At 56.2% G+C, this 21,080-nt stretch overlaps 8 protein-coding genes across 8 annotated transcripts; 5 read left to right on the forward strand and 3 right to left on the reverse strand.

Moving 5' to 3' along the window:
• Positions 1–743: 743 nt before the first annotated feature.
• C8Q71DRAFT_747594 (heterotrimeric G protein alpha subunit B) lies at positions 744–2,775 on the reverse strand. The gene is made up of 7 exons (XM_047923116.1): positions 2,550–2,775; positions 2,396–2,490; positions 2,234–2,340; positions 1,690–2,161; positions 1,567–1,638; positions 1,301–1,508; positions 744–1,242 (listed from the first exon to the last, which is right to left on the reverse strand). Exons 1-7 carry the CDS (start codon positions 2,593–2,595, stop codon positions 1,178–1,180), a joined length of 1,065 nt encoding a protein of 354 aa, XP_047780833.1. The 5' UTR covers positions 2,596–2,775; the 3' UTR covers positions 744–1,177.
• Positions 2,776–3,599: 824 nt separating this feature from the next.
• Positions 3,600–6,384, reverse strand: C8Q71DRAFT_795450 (uncharacterized protein; the record flags this gene model as incomplete). The annotated part of the gene is made up of 6 exons (XM_047925609.1): positions 3,600–3,950; positions 4,027–4,157; positions 4,349–4,848; positions 4,899–5,323; positions 5,380–5,958; positions 6,253–6,384. The coding sequence occupies 6 exons, from the start codon at positions 6,382–6,384 to the stop codon at positions 3,600–3,602; spliced, it is 2,118 nt and encodes a 705-aa protein (XP_047780834.1).
• A 1,495-nt stretch (positions 6,385–7,879) lies between these two features.
• On the forward strand, positions 7,880–8,896 carry C8Q71DRAFT_494746 (uncharacterized protein). The gene has a single exon (XM_047918916.1). It carries the CDS (start codon positions 8,061–8,063, stop codon positions 8,853–8,855), a length of 795 nt encoding a protein of 264 aa, XP_047780835.1. The 5' UTR covers positions 7,880–8,060; the 3' UTR covers positions 8,856–8,896.
• A 1,453-nt stretch (positions 8,897–10,349) lies between these two features.
• On the reverse strand, positions 10,350–10,853 carry C8Q71DRAFT_704245 (progesterone binding protein; the record flags this gene model as incomplete). The annotated part of the gene is made up of 3 exons (XM_047920369.1): positions 10,350–10,425; positions 10,488–10,677; positions 10,739–10,853. 3 exons carry the CDS (start codon positions 10,851–10,853, stop codon positions 10,350–10,352), a joined length of 381 nt encoding a protein of 126 aa, XP_047780836.1.
• A 797-nt stretch (positions 10,854–11,650) lies between these two features.
• Positions 11,651–15,249, forward strand: C8Q71DRAFT_494750 (major facilitator superfamily domain-containing protein). The gene is made up of 20 exons (XM_047918917.1): positions 11,651–11,801; positions 11,867–12,118; positions 12,190–12,218; positions 12,275–12,350; positions 12,410–12,594; positions 12,645–12,723; positions 12,781–12,812; positions 12,860–13,014; positions 13,069–13,091; positions 13,159–13,225; positions 13,280–13,295; positions 13,351–13,512; positions 13,572–13,605; positions 13,686–13,746; positions 13,797–13,827; positions 13,879–13,913; positions 13,968–13,988; positions 14,046–14,141; positions 14,197–14,401; positions 14,456–15,249. The coding sequence occupies exons 2-20, from the start codon at positions 11,956–11,958 to the stop codon at positions 14,879–14,881; spliced, it is 1,896 nt and encodes a 631-aa protein (XP_047780837.1). The 5' UTR covers positions 11,651–11,801; positions 11,867–11,955; the 3' UTR covers positions 14,882–15,249.
• On the forward strand, positions 14,923–15,546 carry C8Q71DRAFT_704345 (uncharacterized protein; the record flags this gene model as incomplete). Its single annotated transcript, XM_047920378.1, has 1 exon — positions 14,923–15,546. One exon carries the CDS (start codon positions 14,923–14,925, stop codon positions 15,544–15,546), a length of 624 nt encoding a protein of 207 aa, XP_047780838.1.
• A 1,684-nt stretch (positions 15,547–17,230) lies between these two features.
• Positions 17,231–18,346, forward strand: C8Q71DRAFT_747629 (uncharacterized protein). The gene is made up of 2 exons (XM_047923117.1): positions 17,231–18,034; positions 18,086–18,346. Exons 1-2 carry the CDS (start codon positions 17,412–17,414, stop codon positions 18,090–18,092), a joined length of 630 nt encoding a protein of 209 aa, XP_047780839.1. The 5' UTR covers positions 17,231–17,411; the 3' UTR covers positions 18,093–18,346.
• A 74-nt stretch (positions 18,347–18,420) lies between these two features.
• Positions 18,421–21,067, forward strand: C8Q71DRAFT_494847 (uncharacterized protein). The gene is made up of 8 exons (XM_047918918.1): positions 18,421–18,549; positions 18,606–18,770; positions 18,826–18,925; positions 19,040–19,299; positions 19,353–19,808; positions 19,859–19,936; positions 19,989–20,120; positions 20,189–21,067. Exons 1-8 carry the CDS (start codon positions 18,463–18,465, stop codon positions 20,897–20,899), a joined length of 1,989 nt encoding a protein of 662 aa, XP_047780840.1. The 5' UTR covers positions 18,421–18,462; the 3' UTR covers positions 20,900–21,067.
• The last annotated feature ends 13 nt before the right edge of the window (positions 21,068–21,080 follow it).

Below are 21,080 nucleotides of genomic sequence, written 5' to 3' on the forward strand. Positions count from 1 at the left end.
CTGTCGGGGTAAGCCTCGTGGGGAGCAGGTGGCAGCGTCGTGGCAGACTCATCCGGAAATGTAGGAAAACGCGCTCTGTAAAAGATCCCATGGGCGTGATTGACAGTAGTCGCTGCGTTCTGCTGAGAAGAATGCGAGACAGTAAGTTGACTCATCGGCCACCAATGGCGCCGTGAAATTGTCATTAGCATCGAATGCGTGCGCTCCGTGGAAAAGTCACAAGCATTACCAGTACCAGCTCATCGGCTGCATCCAACTGTTCATTGGCAATGGGAGTGAGATGTGTAGGACGCTCAAAGTATTGTCTCGGGGCATCCTCCACAGTAGTATGCGCGGTGTTACACTGTCAGGGCGGCTCGTCCCCTGGATTATGTCTCCTATCGCTGCTGCGAACCCGACCTGCGCCATCATCGTTTCATCACTGGCACAACGTAGAATCCTAAGAAGACAAGCAGAACCTCGCATACCTATTGCGCAATTAATAGTAATACAGCATAGTAATCAACACGAACTCACAGTTGTCCATCAGAGAAACACCTTAGGCCTGGTGATAGAGCGGGAGCGACCATCGGTGGAACACCCAAGCACCGTGACGATAGCCGTAGATGAGACTGGAGCTGCCGAAGGCACCTCCAGATCGAGCCTGTTCCTGTCAGTTCCTGTCCCTGTACCGCATGCACTCACCTTGGCGGCGACGGGAAGTCGCGCTTGACAAGACAGGAGCGTCGCCTGCACAGCGCGGATCCGGGGGACGAGATCAATATTATCGGAAAGGTATATAGACTAAGGTGTTCATATATGAAGACTCGAAGTAAGCGGCCGAACGCTCGCGCGCGCGGGACCGGACATAACTACAGCTAACAGAATAGTAAGAAAAACAATCTGTACGAACACCTCTGCGAAGGGTAGCATGAAAGAGCCTGGATCCAGGAGTGGCGAGCGCACGTATACAGCCACAAAAGAGCGACATGGACATGAAGGACATCAAGCGTATGAGAGACAGAGACGGACAGAGACTCCGAGTGGTAGTGATAGGGGACAGGAGAGCCCGGGCGCGGCGGACGACAGTGGATGATGCCAGAGACAAGAGGAGACAATAAGACAGTAGATAATGCAGGTTAATTAAGCTTCCAGAAACCCCGACGGCAGACCCGATGTGAGTGCCTCTAAGCGGCCCCTACAGCAGACCGCACTCCCGCAAATGAATTTGCAGGAGGATATCCTGGATGGCGCTCAGGACGACTGGGTGGAGAGGGGCACATGTCAGCGGCCGCGCCGGTACAGCCCTGGGACTACTCACATTTGATCTGCTGTGTGTCTGTCGCACATGTGTAGTGCGCGTAGATCTGTTTCGTCGCCGCGCTTTGATTGAGCGACACGAAGCGGTGCAGCAGGTAGTCGCAGGCGGCATCATAGTTATCGCCGCCGTTGTAGTCGGGGAAATAGTCGCCTAGTGGTGACCGCGGGAGCTTCTCCGCGAACAAGTCGATCTTGTTCAAGAACAAGATCTGTTGCGACAAGAGCGATTAGTCGCAGGGCCCGCGCACTGGTGAATGTACTGCTTACGATGGAGGTCTTGACGAACCACCTAGAATTGCAAATCGAGTCGAAGAGTGTGAGAGCTTCTTGCATGCGGTTCTGTGGCAGTGATTAGTATGTACCCGATCACGGGTATAGAACGACACATACGACGCTCTCGTCCTCGTACAGCATCTGGTCATACTCGCTGAGCGAGACCAGGAACACCAGGGCAGTCACGTTCTCGAAACAGTGGATCCACTTTTTCCGTTCTGACCGCTGGCCACCGACATCGAAGAGTTTGTATGTGAGCTCGCCGACCTTGAACGTCGTCTCCGTGATACCAGTTGTCTTGACACGAGAGCGAAGGATATCCTGGTCGGTAGGGAGATAGCCTGGTGCTGACATGCGGTCCATGGAGTTGAAATAGTAGACAGCGGAGTCGTTCAGCTGGAACTCCCGTGACCGGCGAACTGCATCCTTGACACCAGGATCCCTCCAGAGCCCACGAACAGCGTCCGCGACGTCTGGCGGAAGCATCTCGCCTTCAATCTGCATGGGCAACGACAAGACGACCGCTCTCCGCGCGTCGCTCTGAGGCGACAGCTGGATGTTTAGTACGGGGAGGGCCTCAAGAATAGCGCTGAGCGGGACAATCAATATCAGATTCCGTCGTGCAAGGTTCAACAAGTGAGGGGTAACAGTGGTGACGTACCGCATGGACTGGATGGTGTTGGAGAAGATGATCTCCTTGTAAGAGTCCCGCTCTTGTTCGTTGTAGCCACCGTGATGGATGAGTTTCATCTGCTTGAGCACCGTGGACTGCAGGGGCGGGTGAGTGCTGCCACTACGTTCAGGGGCCTGCGTGGCGACGCACCTTGCCAGACTCTCCAGCACCCAACAGCAGCATTTTAATCTCATTCTTCGCCATCATCCTGTCCCGCTTGAGTTGGCTCTCAATCTCGTCATTGCCTGTGGAGGAGCGGCTGAGTACAGGCGTGTAGGTGAATAAGCATGATGGAGACACTGACGGGCCTTGGCCTCATCGTCGATGCCAGACGATTGAACGCAACCCATGGTGACTGCGGGGGGTGGTCGAAGAGAGGAGAAAAAGAGCGGAAATGAGACTAAAGGCGGAGGAGGAGGAGGGCGTCCGGGGAGTCGAGGACCGCGACAAACGAGCGTGATGTGCGAAAAGGCGTTGCGCCTGATGCGACCGGACCTGTCCACGAACAAACACGCCAAAATAGTTTCGCCTAATCCGGAAGCCCACGACGCGCGCTATGCCGGGCGCCTTTCTGCGCGGCGCAGTGTGGAGCATCACGTCGGCGTCTCCGGCACGCTGGGGGGCCAGGCGCAGCCGCCACCGCCAGCTCCTCCCGCTTGCGGCTCGCGCCTGGAACAGCCATCCGCTGGACGTGGCCACTGAGGTGGCACGCCTGAACAGTGAACAGTGCCATCGCCGGACCGGACATACTGTACAGCACCGCGCGACGCGTCGGCCAGACCCTGGCGGTGGGAAGAACCTACCATGACAGGGGCCGAGTCTCCAGAAGCAGGCACCGGACAGTCCAGAGTCAAATGCAAATCGGCGTTCTACGACGAGCAAGTAGGTACATGCAAAGAGCTACTGTATGTACTGTAGGGGCACGACAGGCGAGACGGGTCCAGCGGCTGCTGGCGACAACTGATGCAATTGCGAGACACAGATGGGGGAGGGGCGCGAAACGTGCACGGGAGATCCGTCGCGGACGACAGGCTTACCGCCCGCCGCGCCACCAGACACATGGACCTCCCCCGAGCAGAGCGACGTGCAGGAATAGGTACAGATGAAGCAGGCAATACTGAAACAGAGGATGCAGCAGTGCGTACCCGCCCGCGTGCCTCCGCGCGAGGGCCGCGGTGGAGGCGCGGGCGTGCGCCGTCTCCGGGTAGGTCGGGAACGGCGCGGCCAGCTGCAATGGAGAGTAAGAAACCTGCGCGGATGCGGCGATATCACGACTGTCCGTATCATGAGTGTCCGTGGCCTCGACAGAAATGGTCTTCGTCTCCAGAGGGAAGTCCACACGGCAAGCTTCTAGTCAATCTGAAGCCTGCGCGTGCGTCCCGTTCGAGTCGACCGTGACCCAGATCTGCGTGCCCTCCATGGACGTGGGGACCTCCACGGGGGACGAGGGCTCCTCGTGCGTTGCCTCGTCCTTGTCATCCTCGCTGCCGTTCGCGTCGGCGTCGTCCGCAGGGGAGTCGTTCTCCTTGTCAGCGTCCTCCTCCGCCACCGCCTCTGCGAGGAGCTTCTCCGCTTCGAGACGCGCGCGCTCTTCTGCGCGAATCTTCTCCTCTATGAGGCGACGCTGGACCTCTTCCTCTTCCTTCTTCTTGAGCTCGGCCTCCTTCTTCTCCTTGACGAGGAGCTCCTTGCGCCGTTTCTCGCGCTGATAGGGCACATGGGGCGTTGGTCAGCGTTGTGCCCAATAAGGCAAGAGGATCAGATAATCGATGTGTGCCCACCTCGAGCTTTTCCTTGAGCTCCCTCGCCTCGCGCTCCTTCCTCAACCGCTCCCTCATCTCCCGCTCGCTCACCACCCACGCCGCCGCCTCCGTCGCCGCCGACTCTGGACGCGACTTGTTCTTCAGCAGATCTGCAGTCGCGACGCACAGGCGCCAAGCAAGCCAGTCAGCTCTCTTTCCTAATTCGACCGCAACGCACCAGCGTCGTGGGAGCCACGCACACGCGCCCACGTACGAGGAGAACGAGACACCGCACGCGCACGCGCCAGCGGCAGCACACACGAGCAAAATGGCAATCAGTCAACGCCAAACGGGTACTCACAGCCCTGCAGCGCGGCTACGCTGAATTCCTCGTCCGGGATCGCATCCGCGAATGTCTTGGCCAGCTTTGCCAGCGTCTTACCGTCGAGGGGCTTCGCCGAGTGTTGCGCAATATCATCGTCGACGGGTGGTGGCAGGTACGCCTGATTCCTCAGACTATTATCGATGGACGGCGTCCTCGCCTTGCCGGTGGCCTTGCCCTCGGGCGTCGGCGGCGTGGATATCGACGCTGAAGAAGTCACCGGAGTCGATGGCATCGAGCCCGACGAGAACAGCGACGAGAAGCCCGAAGACGACTGCGCTGAAGGGGAAGGTGGCATAGGCAACTCAATATCCTCAAGCTCGCCCTCGATCACAACGTCGTCCTCGTCCGTCGACGGGAAGAAGTTGCGGAAGAGCAGCTCAGCCTGCCACTTCGACGCGTTCTTGAACTCAACCCAGACATCCATGCGACCCGGCCGCGAGAGCGCAGGGTCGAGGCGTTCCAGGTGGTTAGTGGTGCTGCAGAGGTTCATCAGCCACGTGTAAGGTGAGTGCGTGTATCTACTTACGCGAACAATATACGCCCTTCGGAGGCGGCGACACCGTCGAGGGCATTCAGCAGACCACTCAGCGAAAGCGTGTTGATGTCCGACAGCTGCTCCTTATGCCGCCGGCTACTGTGACGGGTGTGTGTTTCTGGCTCTGTCGTCGTACTCTTCTCTCCCTCAGGGTTACCTGTAGACGCGTCATCTCGTGATGTGCTTCGCGTGAAGGCCGCATCGAGGTCTTCGAGCAATACTATGCACCGCGCCGGGACGCGGCCCATCAGCGTCGTGAGTGTGCTGTCATTGATCCAGGACGAAGACAAGGACACGACGTAGATGTCCAGCATCAGCTCTCCTGCGATCGCATGGATGAGTGAGCTCTTCCCAGAGCCGGGCACACCGTACAACAGGTACCCGCGTCGGAACGGGATACCGCGGTCAGCGTACCACTGCGCCACGCACGTCAGGACCCTGGTCTATGGCACCACGCGACTGGCAGACGCACCTTCTCGGACTTCAGGAAGTCCTTCGTGTCTGCGAGAAGCATCTCCTTGACACCCTGGTTCAGCACAATGGACGACATCGGCCGCTTATGCCGCGAGTCCGTCCAGCGCCAGCACCCGTGCGAGTCCGCGAAGTAGATCTGTATGCGGTGGACTGCCTCCGCCTCGTACTCCTTCTTCGCCTGGAGCACGAGCTGCTTCAAGATCGAGTTGTTCCGCGCGACGACGGAGACAGAGAGCATGTCGCAGCCCGTATCGTGCTTGCGTCCACGCTTGACACGGAGCCAGTGGCCCTTGTAATAGATCGTGTGGGTCGTGTTCGTCGTAGGCTGGAAGACGACGCGCGTCTTGACGCGGCCGGGCGCGTCTTCGCTTTCCTCCTCCTCATCGCCGAACGAGTTGTCCGCGACACCCGAGCCCCAACCGTGGCTCGTCGTCCGCGTCGTCGTCTCAAACTCGCGCGACCGCTGCCATTCTGGCCGGCGCGAGAGCCAGAGCATCAGCCAATCGTACGGGTAGTCCTCTTCGGAGAAGTGGGCTGTCAGGAAGAAGGCTGTGGGTGGATGTGTCAGCGAGAAGCTCTACTTCGGGTCAAAGGGCGAGCGATAGGAACGTGGCTACGACGACACTTCACTGAACTCTGGGCCGCACTTCACACTTCACAAGACCTGTCCTCAATCCTTCCAGCCACACTTTCGACGCCACACTTCGAACGCCACGAACACAACCCGGATATGAACCCGGGTATGAAAGACTCTATACGCCCAGAAGACCGGCCGAGGCGACACTCACAGTTTATGAAATGTGACCTGCAGATGCACGGAAGACACGAGTCGTCAGCGATACGTGGCGTATAAGAAGGCGGGTGAGAGGACGCACCAGCCAGAGCTTGCCATCCGTCGCGCGGTCTCGACGGTGCCACCGAGGACGACGAGCTTCATGCCGTCAATGACGGAGCCTCCGCCGCCGCCGACGAGGGGCTGCACGAGGGATTTGAGTGCGTCCATGACGAGGTATGTATATTCGCGCTGGCAGTAGATCCAATGCTGCGGCTGCTACCGGAGGGGGAATCGTGGTGCGGGGTCAGAGATGGGAGTGCGGGGAGCGATGCCCGAGGGCGAGGCTAGGCAGAACGCTGCGGGTGGTGGTGGTGGTTGCGGAGGAAGAGCGTGCAGTCGCGGACGACGGCGAGGGCTTTTGAGGCGACGGGCGGGTACGCGTCAGCTTTGAGTCGTGGTGACTGCTCGCTGGGAGGGAACGTGGATGGGAACGTGGTCCGCCTAATATCCCTGGCGCTTCCCCAGCGCTAACCGACTCGGGGTGGCGCCGCTCGCGCGCCGCGTGCCCGGTGTCCGCACGCGTCCGAGTCCTTCTCAAGAGTCAAAGCGACCTGCCACTCGTCGGCCCTGCAGCTTTGCAGGCAAAGCAACGCGTGCTGCGTGTTGCGCATGTACAGTAACTACATGCTCAATGACATACTCGGTACAGGCTGGGCATCCTACGCTTGCATAGTGACCTCATCGGACGCGCGCAATTGAGTAACGGGAAGCCTCACGGGAGAGTGCCAGGCCCAGCGTGCGAGACCTCCCATTGTCGGCCTCCATGAGGATGGTTGCGGACATCATGCTTGTCAAGACGCAGTTTTTCCAAACAACCACACAACAAGTATAATCCTCGACTACGTAGGTTCCCAATCCTATCATGCGCCCGCAGATTGGAAGAACATTCCGGCCTCCGATCGCAAGAATGCGGTGCTATTTAGTGTAGTCATCCTAGCAGCGCCTGGGGACAGAGCACCACTTGTGCTGCGGTCTGCATGCGCGCGGACGCGTTTCTCAGCATCCTGGCGGATATGCAATTGACCACTCGCAAGACGCTCACCGATTGCAGATTCGGCTTCGTCGGAGGGGCAGTACCAGGTCCTAGCTTTGATCCGCTATGCACTCTACAGCCACAACGACGCCACCTATCTAGATAGTGCGCGGCCATGGGGGTAGTCTGTTCGCGCACGCAATGCTTGACGAACAGAACACTGGAGGCCCGAGAACGCGACCGAGTCGGTGCAGAGCTCGCCCCTTGGCACTAGCAGCTGTGCGATCCCATTGATGACTTTCATCTAATGAAGTCCTGCGCTCAACCGTATTTGGGACACTAGTACACTAGGATCCCGCGGGCAGTACTAGTGCGGCTCCGAAGCGCGGGTGAGTCGCGGATGAAGTGTCATCGAGTCAGTTAGGTCACGCACCGTGGGTGGGCTGGCAAATCGAGTAGTCGGCTCGTCCAGTATGCTCAAAGTATGCTCATAGACATCGGCTCGTCCTGCCAAGCGCGATCGTCTTGCGGCCGGCATTCGATCGTTATTCTCGAGGCGAGCATGCCAGCCCGTTGGCATATCGACCACGCGTATCAGCCACACCGTGACTCGAAAGGCGCGTACCATCCGAATTCTGTATAAACCACAACCTACATCAGCCCAGTCCTCGTTCAATCGTCAGCCCACTGCATGCCAGATGTTAGCCAACCTCAAGCTCGTGGTGCCACATAACGCACCTCCGGCAAAGTCTTCCGACCTCTTCTTCCGCGGCGAGCTGTGTGGTCTGATCATATGCGCATGCTGGCTAACGTCGTCCCGACAGAGATCCTAATTCAACCACACCACGCTATACCCCGCAAACGGACCTGAATGTCCATCTTGGAGACAAATCCGGGGAATGTTCCGGGCCTCCGTACGTACGGAGGACATCCGCGGGACGCCCGCCGGTCGTCGCGGAGTTGCGGAGGTACGTCTCTGACGTACGTGACAGGTATGACGGCTCCCGTCCGTTCGCGTGCCTCCCAGGCCAGCGTATCGAACACAACGTGTGTGCGACGCCTACGCACCCCTTCGTGGCGTCGCCCTAGCCTTCCCGGGCGCACACGGGACCGCCTCGTTGACGATGGAGATTCGTGCGTCGACAGTCCGGGCCACTATTGCAAAGATGCTGAGCAGCGGCGCGGCGGGGGAAGAGGCAGTGGACGAGTCAATGTGGGTGCGGACGGGGCTAATCAATCAGGCTTACCTGATAGGATCACGACCACACGCCAACGTCAACTCGTATGCCAGACGCAGGCATCCGGGAGGCTGAATTGCGATACAGTCCAGATGAGGCTCTGGAGACTAAGCCGTCTGGGCGCACATCTTCTCCGTTCGGAGAGCAGCTGGTGCTCAAGCTCAAGCTCAAGACACAGGCCCCTCCTGAATGTTGAACCACTACTGTACAGCGGCGACGATCCAAGGAGCCCCACCTGGGTCAGACCACCGAACCACAAAAAGACCGTGACGGAGAAACACCTCAACTATCATCCAACCGTATGGCCTTACGGCGCATCCGCTGGCTTCGCGATGGACGTTTGCCCGACCAGTCTTCTAAGTCCACACGGCGCGAGTCGAATCTGGGAATGCGGGTGGCCGACATGGTTATGTGCGGCGTTCCTGTAGGGAGCGTGATCAACGGATGGCTTCGCGAGGTAGCTGGTGACGTACCGTAAGCTTCGTCTGCTAAAATGGACGTCCTTCTGCCAATACAAGGCCGGGGTGCGTTTGGCACATAAGTAGAAGTCAGAGCATGCGGCAGAAGAAATAGCGGGAAATATCGCTGGAGCGATAACCTAGCACTCGCACGGATGCTGGGAGGCCGAGGTTTGCTGCAATCCTAGGATGTTGGCGAGCAGCGGTGGAGACTCCATCATCCCCTGAACGGTCCGTAGTCCAAGACACCACGAAATGAACGTCCAGCTGTCGTTGTTACCGCCGGACCGGCTTTGAACTCCATATAGCAGAACCTTACCAGGACAGGCAATATTCCTTGGCGCGAACTTTTTGAAGACTCGTCCGCAAATGCGCACGAAAGATGCGTTTTGGCGCGTGATGGGAACGCGCGGGAGAGACGAAAACGTCGGCCGATGTCGGGTTCCCTATCTGGTATGGTTACAAGGAGGGTCGTGCAGGTGGACACGCATGACGCATCAGAGCAGAAGGACGAATGCCAAGGAAGATACTGTCCCAAGATAGGCCCAAGTTCGTTGCGTGGGGCACATTAAATTGAGCACGTACTGAGTACCAATGTTCTTTCAGGCATTAGTCACCTCACCCTTTCGAACGCACTAGCAGGCTACCCGTGCCTTCGCAAGAGATTATGCATCAAAGCGAAAGCAACAACACAGAAGCTTCAACATTGACACCCATGACCGCCAGGCGACCTTTGGAGTTCGAGCTCATACCCGGCTCCTCTCGCCCGGGCGATTCAGAGCCTCTCCCAAGCACACTGAAGCCCGCAGTCACCGGCATAGCTCCATATCCACGACATCCCAATGAGCAGAGGCACGCGGGGAGGACATGTAGCAGAGCTGGCCAGCGCAGCGAGAAGAGATCTAGAGTATCAACGCCAGCCCTCGCCTATCCTCTCCTCCCGCCTCGCGATTATATCTGCCGTGCCAGTGAACATCAGAAGCGCGCCCGGTATGTTACATACCGCGCGTAGTAACATACCGCGCGTCTCTGCCCAGCCAGCCATGGAACCACCGTGCCACTCGTCATTTCATCACAGGTGCCTTCGCAGCTGCTTCCGCGACGACGGTCCCGGCTAGGCGCGAGTGCAAAGAGCATTGCTCAGATCGCGGACATGAGCGCCCAGTGCGGACGACGGGGATGCGCGCGCTAACAGACGGGGATGCAGGGAAAACGGTATAGGCGTGAGCAAGGCGGTGAGTCCCGCGGTGAGTCCCAATCAGGCAAGCCGTTTGGCACCTTCCATAAGAAAACCATGCTCCTTTACTATAGAAGATGCGACCACTGAGTATCAATAAATTCTACATACCAAGCAAGACGAACCCTTCATCATGGTTGAAACTAACGCGCGGGAAAATTGCTGTTGCACAATGGGTTGCATAGACGATAACGCAGATGGTGGATGTGAAATGAACCGAGTAGGCGTCAAAGGTTTGCTTGTCCTCCGCCATTCGCCATGGGCGGGAGGTCGGAGACCTTGCCGACGACGTTGTATCGTTTCCTGCGTGCCGAGGGCAAGTCGTATGTAAGTCGGCACGAACCCATGGCGAGATCCTGACGTACGAGAAGAAGTCGTGCCAGTCATTCAGAGTCTTCAAGTCCGCCTCCGACAGTGCGCTATAGTCCGACACCGCGTCCTCCTCCTTCAGACTCGACATCCCGAGGGCCTTCGAGGCGTCCTTCCCTGCGAACAGGTTGTAGCTCTTCCCCGGCCCATACGTGTCCGCCTTGCGCGTCACGTCGAAGACCGTGCCTATGCAACGCACATATTCCGCGATGAAGAGCAATCGAGAGCTAACGCGAGGCGGACGCACCCTTGATCGCGACGTAGATAGGCCTCGACGAGTCCGAGCCATCGTACTTCCTGAGCTCCTCCAGTGTAATCGGGGCATCCTTCGGGGACGTGAGGTCGTCGCGGGGCGGCTGCATGACGGAATTCGGTTCGCTCTTCTCGCTGTCGGAAGTCGGTTTGGTGGAGGCGGCTGCTTGGCGGCGCTGGCGGTAGATGTGGGCGAGCGGAAGGAAGAGGGCGAGGGCTAAGGCGAAGAGTTGGACAATCATGGGCTCGGATTAGTACAGAAGGGCAGTGCCTGAGTAAACACGGTCCGCTGACACTGGAGGTGGGCTGACGCGCGGACGGTGCGGCTCTCCTCACTGCCAGTACTTGCCACCGGGTACCGTCGATCAACATCGCTTATCGCCGATCGCGGTGTGTGCATCGCAAAAATTCAACTTCGAGTCTATCCCGAATCGTATACTCGTGAGCACTCTCTACATAACATTGATCATCTTCGTGTTTGAACCTCAATAAACTGACGACATGACATTAGTGCAGCAGAAACAGGAAACATAACGCGGCGGCACAGACGTCACTGAGCCCCAAAGAGTTCAAGCGTCGACTTGGGCTGCTACGACGACTAGATTCTCCGGATCTGTTTCCCCCTTCAATGCACCTTCGATTCGTGCAGCCGCGTGTTTCTACCATCAATCTAACGAACGCGAATATGGCTTACAATGGTGCGCACGTGGATCAGTTCGTTGGGATACAGCGACAAGTGCATACTACTTCTTCACGGGCAAAAGCCGATCCTGCCCAAGCCAACCCCAAGGCAGCATCCTCCCCCCACGAGGACAGCGATGGCGGATACTACAAGGTAACATTCTTGCTTTATTTGCGCATCGGTCACTTCAGCACATCCTATTCTGCGATAACGGAGACGCCAAACCCATCGGAAGCGTGAAACGTGGTCACGATTGTGGTTGGATGGACGTCTTCCATAGGCAATATGACCAAGGACCCTACCAGAATATAGCTCACCTCACGCAACATTGCCATTCGTAGGATGTCAGTATCCCCTTTTTGCGATGATGCCTGCCGTACGTATGTCCTCGTGTCACTGGATGCTCCTCGCTAATCTTCTCTGCGAATGTTCGAATTCAAGCATGACACGCGCAGAGTGTTCACGGAGACAGGACATACTTAAGGATATGCACACCTCGAGCCAGCGCCGTACGTGTTTGTCGCTCAACCATGTCGCCCCATCCACCCCAAGACGTTGTCGACACAACAGACGGACATCCCGTCGTCTTCAGTGAGCCCGCCGTTGGCCACCCTCTCAGGCAAGGAGAGGATGTCACGGCGTGCTCGCAGAAGACCTCTGCCATGGTCGCCCTCACCATGCTGTCCGTCGCATGTAAGCTCTCCTACGCAGAACCCAGTCATACATAGCCTGACGATCTCGATGGGGCCGCATGCGTCGTCTAGACATCTTCAATATCTTAATCATGGTTGATGTGCGTATACTTCGGTTAATGAACACGATTACTAACCTGACCTATCATGGCTGTAGGTCGTGTACGAAACACTGTACATGCCAGGCTACAACACAAAGATTCTACTACACTTGTGGGATGGACTCCTTGTGGGTACGTCTTGACACGCAAGCTCCGATACCTTCATCTTCATTTTTTGCATACTGGACAAGGTCAATTCATTGGACAAGTCGCATTTGGAATGCTCTGCGATAGCATAGGCCAAATATTCGCATTGTATGTTTCGATGGCTCTAGTCGTCCTAGGTTCCGTGCTGTGTACGGCTTCCCGTGGTGTGCAAGGAAACACATCGGGTTTGATGTGGTTTGGCACTATTGCTCGTGGCATCGTGGGTGTGGTACGAACCTTCCCTGATCATGCTGTCGACTTGGTATTGAACGTTCTCAGGGCATCGGTGGCACGTACCCTACAGCATCAACAACCGCTTTTGACATTATCAACGAGAAGACAGCTCACAGTGGGAGAGGTAATCCGACCTTTTCCTTACATGATCTGCGTTTCGTTGACCATGGTACCAATCTAGCATTCGTGATGATGACCAACTTTGTGTTCAATGTACGTATACCCTCCATGCCAACGAGCTTCTCTGATGTCAGATGCAGGCTGGAGGTATGCTGGCTACCATCGTATTCGTTATCGTGTTGGCCGCGGCACAGCCCGGACACCTCGACACCGTCTGGCCGGTTTGCATCGGAATAGGGATTGTCATCCCGCTCGCAGCAATATGTTACAGCACTCCACGTACTACGTCGAGACGGTGAGTGCCGTCATGATCGCTCGTACCTCAGTATAGATAACGATCTCGATGTAGGTTGAGGAGTCGCGCGATGAAGTGTATGTGCCTGCTGGCCCAGGACCTCGCCGATTCATCAGTGTGATCTGATGGCGTCGACTTTGGCAGATCTGTCTATGTACTCTTCGGAGGCTAAGCAACACTGGGTCGCGATGGTGCGCACGGCTTGCCTTTGGTAAGTGCTCACACCTGCTCTCGTCAATAACGCTCTCATTAATCATTGATGTAGGTTTGTGTACGATTTTGTGAGTGTGTAGTTTGAGTATCCGACCTACGATGATCGTGACGCTTCAACGTAAGGTCGTATACCCCAAACTCGTCTTTTCCGGGGGTATACTGTTGACCCTAGTGGACGGAGACATATGGCGCACGGCAGGATACAGACTGCTTCTGGTCGTGTTCGCTCTGAGTGGAAGCTTAGCGGGCGCCATGGTCTGCGATACTATCGGGAGGCGCAACTTGGTGAGTCTCGTGGTTGTTCTGTCTAAACACTTCGATTGAACGTCCGGTATCACAAACAGATCCTCGTCTCATTCGTCGGTTATGTGATCTTCGGTAAGTCGCTTGCCTCCCGCGGCGGCTGCCGTAGGCGGCTGTATCACCATTGTGAATGCCACGGCTGATTATGATCACAGCTCTCATTATCGGTTGCGCGTACGACCGCCTCCTCAACGTTACTCCTCTACTCGTTGTTCTGTATGTGCAATTCATCTCTGGCCATGACATCTGGACTGAAAATTCCGCAGCTATGCTCTTATGCTCTTCATGGGAAACCTAGTGAGTCTTGACAACGACAAGACATTGACGTGCTCATTGAGAAATACGTAGGGCCCCGGAAATCTACTTAGCCTCATCGCCTCTGAGTCAGTCGATCATGCATGCATCTCATGCCAGACTGAACTGACAAGTCGTCTTAGATCATACCCTTCGAACGTGAGGTAAACTTTCATCGCAGACCTCTCATGATGAAACCCGTTTTAACGAGTCACTTATAGAGGATCCTTCTACGGCGTCACCGCAGCCTTCGGTACCGCAGGTGCCATAGCCGGCATTCACGCCTTCGCGACCATCGACGATAACCTTCGCAAGCAGTCAGTATTGAGTTCGTCTAAACATGCATCAGATCTAACTAGAGCTTGCACACAGATGGGGATTCATCATTGCTGCACTATGTGGTGTCGTGGGGATCGTTATCGCGTATTTCCTGCCTTCGAGTCCCGACATATTGCCCGCGGACCTCTCGGAGAAGGATACTCAACGAGATGCTGACGTGGAGTATGTATCGGAGCCTGATACGACTCATCCAACTCCGATCCAGGACAATACTTCGGCAATTTCCTACGCTGACAAGGTACATATATTGTTTTCTGCACCTTATTCATGGGAGCTGATACGACGCCGCAAGGATGCCGACTTGAACGATGGTAACGGGATCGCAGTGCCGGTTGTAAAGGGCGCGAATGGCCTGGAGTCCGAGTCGATTATGGATGAGCAAGACTTTCCGTCCACTACTCGGGTGCTACTATTGGAGCGGATGTCTGCACTGGATGTATCCTTGGTCACTACCGCACCGGTGAGGACATCTTTCTCTGATCTAGAGCGCCCTTGGTATCTTGTATGTGTTGCTGAGGAACGTGTGCATGTCAGGCATTGGATGTACAGGAAGCACATGAAGTCATCGCAGAATACGTCGCAGAATCGCACTTGCAGAAGTTCTTCAAAGAGGACGATGCGTTCGTCAAGACGGTCGAGGGAAATGCGTCGAGACTCCAAGACGACGGCCGCTCGTTCCCCATCACAAGGCAGAATGTCGAGCGACTTATACGCCTGAGCTTGTATCGCCCGGTCATATATTGCGATGACAGTGGCTCGATGACACTGGACGAGCCCAGTCGCTGGGATCTTCTACGCGATGCCGTGGCCCGCATTGCCAGTATCACGACGCGCGCGTTGCCCCATCCATACGGCGTCGATCTGCGGTTCATCAATGCGCTTCTACAGGCACAGGACAACATTCCCGCCGCCAATGTGCTCAACGTACTCAACAGAATGGAACCAAACGGCGGGACAGCACTAGGCGCCACTTTACGCAATCACATCCTAAAGCCATTGGTCTACGATATCCTAGGTAGTCAGATCCACAGCCGCCGCCTTCTTGAACGGCCCCTTTTGATTTGCGTTATCACCGACGGCTGTCCGGACCACGACGACGACCCGACCTTCGAGGGAGCCATCCAGGAATGTCGACAACGTCTGGTCAACGCGGGTTACGAGCCGACCGCTGTTCGATTCTGTGTCAACCAGATCGGTGGTGACGGCGGCTCTACGAGGTTCCTCGACGCTCTCAGGAGCAATGCAAGCATCCAAGACGTGGTCTATTGCACCACGGAGCGGCTGGACCTGAAGTTCAGGCAATTCAGGGAGAATGGGCGGCTGCTGGATGAATGGCTCCTCCACATGCTCTCTAACCCTATCATGCACCGCGTTGGAAATTGATCATATATATCGACGGATGCACATTGCAAACGGGGGGCAAGGCCTATAGTAGTAGGTTCTCAGCACACTGTCGTTCCGTCAGACTCGAAGCTGATGTAGTGCCTTCTCAGAAGTATCTGGACGTCATGTACTATGAGATGTAGCTCGCGAATATGAAAGGAAGATTCTGCTGAAACGATGAGATCCTTGGAACACTGCGAATTCTCGCACCCGGAGCCTCCGCAAGTCCAGGCAACTCGGACGTCAAGGAGCTTACATAAACCTGAATGTGTATGGCACAGTTGACCTCGGTAGATATGACATGGGATCCCCTTGCGAAGGAGGTCGTCGAGTATGTGGACAATTCGTCGTACGGGCACAGGGGGAGCTGACTCGGAGGCAAGTATCGCCAAGTTCCAATTAGAGTTTACCTCGTCCAGCGCTTCCGAGCCACTGGCGCTCAGATCCGGATCTTGCCTAGATCCGTCGGCTGCCGCATAGCGCCGCAGCCCCAACTTGAACCAGTACTTAAGTACAGTACTTACTACTTGTCGACACATCGACCCCTCATTGAATCTCTCGAGGCGACTTCAGGTGGCGCAGATTGCACCACGGCGAAGACTAGATCAATGTGGAAATAAAGCCAGCGATAGACCCCCGAGACTTGCGACGACCGTGTCCGGGCTTCCTGCCAGCGGCCAAGCGGATGTTGATGCATTAACGTCGTACGTTCACAGTTGGTACCACCCCAGTACCACCCTGCATCCGACCCAATGAGATTGACATTGCTGCCAGTAAGTAAGCCAGCAATAGCCATGGCCTGGCGAGCGGTCGGGGTGAGTTGTGATCAACATCAATTGAAAATTGAGGACCTTCCTATGATAGTGTACATTCGTTCATCCGCCGCAGTTCATCTCCCCTACAGCAGTTTTCCCATGGACTTTCGAAGTTAGTAGACTAGCATCAGGGCTTCAAGGCTTCACCGTACATGATTGTTGGGACGTTAATCTTGGTATGTATCCTCGACGGCACGCACGTCCCTCTCAAGTATCATGTCGTGGCAACCAATGATTCAATGAAGCTGACAAACCCCTCGAGATGCGAGTGACCATTCATACCTCTGCACAGTAGGGAATGATGTTGACATTTCAGCCTAGTGTGTTGGTGTATTGGGAAGTATGCACGAGGGGCTCATTCACACCTATCGCAGAAGCTCACGGACCAGTTACTAGATTTCCGAAAATCGTAGTGATTGACGTACATAAGAGGATGCCACTGAATGTGCAGGATCAATCGCCCAAGGAAGCCGAAAAGAGGGCGCACTGAGCTGAGCGGATATGAGGCGTGCACAGGGAACACATCGCGTCAGGAGGGGGCGACCATCGTCAGCGGAGTGCATGACTTGGATATGAGCTGGGTTCATCCAGGGTTCTGAACGCCCCATCGCCGTTGAGTTGTAACAAGTATAAGTTGAATGTGATGGGCGAGCGTGTAGCCATGATTGGGAAGGAGAGCCACAGCTGGGGCGTAAAGGCATTTGAGGCTCATCTTCTACCATCTGGTCATCCCGTTGATTAGTTGCTACTTACGTTGATTTGAAGTCCAGCAAGGATGGTGCATTTTCGGACTTGCGTCACAGAAAACTGACTTCAAACCAGAGCCATGCCACGCCAATGACTCAAGTGAGCCGCATCAAGCGGACAATGCCACCTGAACCTGGATAGCCAACAAAATTGGTTAGCTGAGTGGCTCGCGGGGCCGGTCACCCGTGGACGCCCCTACCATAGCGGGCCACTCATCGCGATGCGGTCAGCTATAAAAGCGGCCATGGAGAGGCCAGGATACAGCAAGTCATCGCGTCGCTCCCCAGTCATCCCCCGTTCATCATGGGACGCTTCGGGAACATCAATCCCTGTGTCGACCAGATATACACCCTCGCGGAATACGCGCTCGCGGGCGAGACGTTCGACACCCTTCCTCCCGTGGCCAAGGAGCTCATCTCCGCAAACGTCAAAGTGGATCCTAAATTCGCGGATGATCCACGCCGCGTCGTTGCGCAAAGAGTCGTCATACAACGCCGGCTATTCAATGACCTACTCAACCTCGACGCCAGCATCCGCGCACAGCGACACGAGGCACCAATACAGCCGTTTCGCATGGGAAGCTCCTTTTTGAGATGGTGGCAAGGGGCCCTCCATCAAAAGACGATCCGTACGATCATGGAGGACGACCTGCGAATGCGACACCAATTAGTCCATTCGTTCGTGGAAAGTTTCGACGCGCTCGTGTGGCTCGAGACATGCATTGCGGGCTCACCAGGAGAAGAGCTAGCTATGATACAGGCATATCGAGATAAGCTCCTCAGGCCTATAATCAAGGCTGTCAATCGCTCGCTTACGTACCTGGGCGAGTACATCCTTGCCCCTTGGGGAGACGCGGCGAAGGACGGCCTCGAAGTGCTCTGGGACTCGCTCGAACCGGATGGGCCGGCGCCGACGTATGGATCGTGCTGAACTCGCTCGTAAGCGAAGAATCATCCCGCACATGTGGCCACACTGACGCGGTAGGCTTCACAGGGATTGATGATCGAATAGGACATTTAGTAGCTACGTTTGTTGCATTGTACTCACTACGCATAACGAAGATTGTATGCTGCGGACGCTGATAGACACCACCTCCTGAGCTCTTGCGGACCCCGGACTGTGATATCTGTGCATGAGATGCCATGAGTTATCCCTGCCGAGTACCAGCTGCAAAGTCTCAAAGGTACTAATAGTAAGGGTTGATGAGAGCGAGACTCGAGTTGAGGTTGTGCACGTGCATGAAGGCTGGTGAGTGAATGGCGCTTATTTGTGCGTATTTGGAGTGTGGTAGAGTCCGAGTGTGGCGTCCACAGAGCACGTCCTGGTTGCCTCTCGCATATTGACCTACTCGACCATGGAAGGTAGAAGCCTCGACGAACAGGAGAAGGAGATCAACGACATCCTCCGCAAAGCCTTTCGGTCACCACCAAAGACGGCTCACGTATGTCATGGTCACTACATAGCTTGCTCTGCGTCGTCTCATCCATTGTCCGGTAGAGAAAAGAGGCCTTGAAACGACTCATTGACTTAGCACATTCTCCCCATTCCAAGCTCAAGATCATCGTGGCTCAGAACTTCAAGATCTTTATCAAGGAGTTTCCTGACCTTGAAGACGATGCCATCAACGCGGTGTATGACCTCTGTGAAGACCAGGTGACAAAGGTATGCTCATCCAGGGTTCATACTAGAGCGGATTGGACGTTATAACCCTTGTCAGGTCCGAATATGCGGGTACAGAGCAATTGCAGACGTGTCGAAGGAACAGCCAAAGTGGGTGAAGAGGAATGCGGACGTGCTGGTACAACTGCTACAGAGTGGTGAGTCTCGTCCACCGATAAATTGCTGTCTGTCGTCGCCACGTCTCGCAATGTCGTGCCTTTGACTTTCTAGCCTTACGGTGGCTCGTAGCTGACACATCCCCCGTGCATCAGATGAACCAGACGAAGTCTCAGTCGTCAAGCGCATGCTCTCCGAACACCTCGACATGGACCCTGCTGTCACGCTAGGTGTCCTGTGTGATCAGATTGTGCCGCCTGATGAACCCCTGGACGAAGAGGAGCAAGCCATCCGAACACGACTACGCTCGCTGGTGTTAGCATTCATGACAGGTGAAGCGAAGCGTGCCGTAGAACGGCATACAAGTACCCCCGGTAGCGCAGCAGAAGAGACCCTTGTCAGCGGATTATTGAGGGTATGTGTGGCGTTCTCACTGCGCGTATGCACAAGCTGAAAGACATACTGCAGGCGGTCGACAAACTGGCTCCGACAGATATAGACATCATTGTGAAGGACATACTGTTGTCGTTGCCATCCTTCAAGCCCAGCTCGCCACGCGGCAAACAACTACTTGACGCCGTCCTGGAGAAGGCCAAAGCGTCTCTCAAGGCTGACCTCTTGCCCTCTGACGCACAATCGCCGCTGACTGATTCTCGGTACTACCTGGAGCTTGCTTCATACATCGCCGTCCAGAAGCGCGTGGCGCATCCCTCACATCTGCTACGCTTCCACTTTACCTCCCAACTTGCTGCGAAAGCCACTCTGCTTGGACTCACTGAGGACGCACGAGCGTTCGTGATATCCAGTGTCGGCGACATTCTCGATGCTTGTGAAGCCAGCCCTCTCGAAGGTGCAAGTATGCCCCCGCAAGAGGATGCGGCTTTGCGCAGGCAAACACCCGATTTGTGTCTTGTATACCTACAGGTGTGGACGATGCCTATGCCGACCATTGTTGCACTGAACACCTCTGTCAGGTTTTCTCAGAAACGCAGTTCACTTCCGAGCAACGGCCTTGGAAAGCCTGTCACATCTTTCTCAAGATCTGTCTCCGCGTGAGTATCTCGTCTACAAGCCACGGTCTCACCAAACGGCTAAACGTTGCAGCATCACACCGAGTACAAGTGGGCACTGCCTCCAGCACTACAGAGCTCCCTCCAGAGCATCCAGAAGCTACTCGCCGCGCAAGACCAAGACGCGAAGGTGGACAACGAGCAGGACATCCAGAGTGTCATCAGGGTTCGCAATGGGCCGTCTTTCGTTTTAGCCGCTTGTCTCCGACACGTTTCTCTCTTCTCTTTGAGCAGTCTCTCCAGCCTGCTAGCAGGCCCCCCGTGCCCGCGCCGCCCCCGGCAGCACCCGCGACTACTAACGTCCCACAAGGTACGAGTAGCAGCGTCAACACCAGCACCAGCCCCGGCGGCACCTCGCCCAAGGCGGAGCGGCGCATCATGAACGTCAAGCGCAAGCATGAAGATAAGCCTGCGGGTCTCCCGCCTCGTCCAACGACGAGCATGCCGACGAACGGGGCGCCACCATCAACACCATCGACGTCGCGGACGGCCCAGCAGCGTGCATCAACATCCCAAACGCGCCCTCTAGCAGGACTCGCCATCGCAGGTGCGGCCGCGCGCAACGGGCACGTCGCGATAGTTCAGGAGGACGAGCCCCGGGCTGCGAAGCGCGCGAAGAAGGGGGGCGGCATCGACGACTCCCCGTCGCTGCTCAGCCGCATGGCAGCACCCTCGAAAGGGAGCCCGGCCGGAGATCGCGGAGCAGAAACTGGGAAGCGTCGCGTGGACTCGGCACCAGTGTCAATGACCCAGCCACGCCAGGGCAAGCAAGATTCGGGCAAGAACCCGGTGGTGGGCTTCAGCATCAAGGGCGCAGCGAAAGCTTCGGGCGCGGGTAATGGGCAGAGTAGTCCGACGCCCCGGACGTCGTTGCTGGCGAGAATGCAGGGGGACGAGCAGTCGGGCTCGGGCGGGAGGAGAAAGAAAAGGACTAAGACGTCGTAACATCTGTTTTGTATTGATACACAGCCGTGAAGTGTACGCGAATGGTTCTGCAGTGACCCATCCTATCAAGCGCGTAACTCAATCTGCACTGGAGTCTATTCTATCTATATCCGTGTGCTATTAGTTACATGACTGAGAACGGTATGAACAAGAATGCATCGTAAGTATCGTCCGACGAGGA

Source organism: Rhodofomes roseus (genome assembly GCF_022264815.1).
Source record: "Rhodofomes roseus strain CIRM-BRFM 1785 chromosome Unknown C8Q71scaffold_6, whole genome shotgun sequence".
Lineage (NCBI taxonomy): Eukaryota > Fungi > Basidiomycota > Agaricomycetes > Polyporales > Fomitopsidaceae > Rhodofomes > Rhodofomes roseus.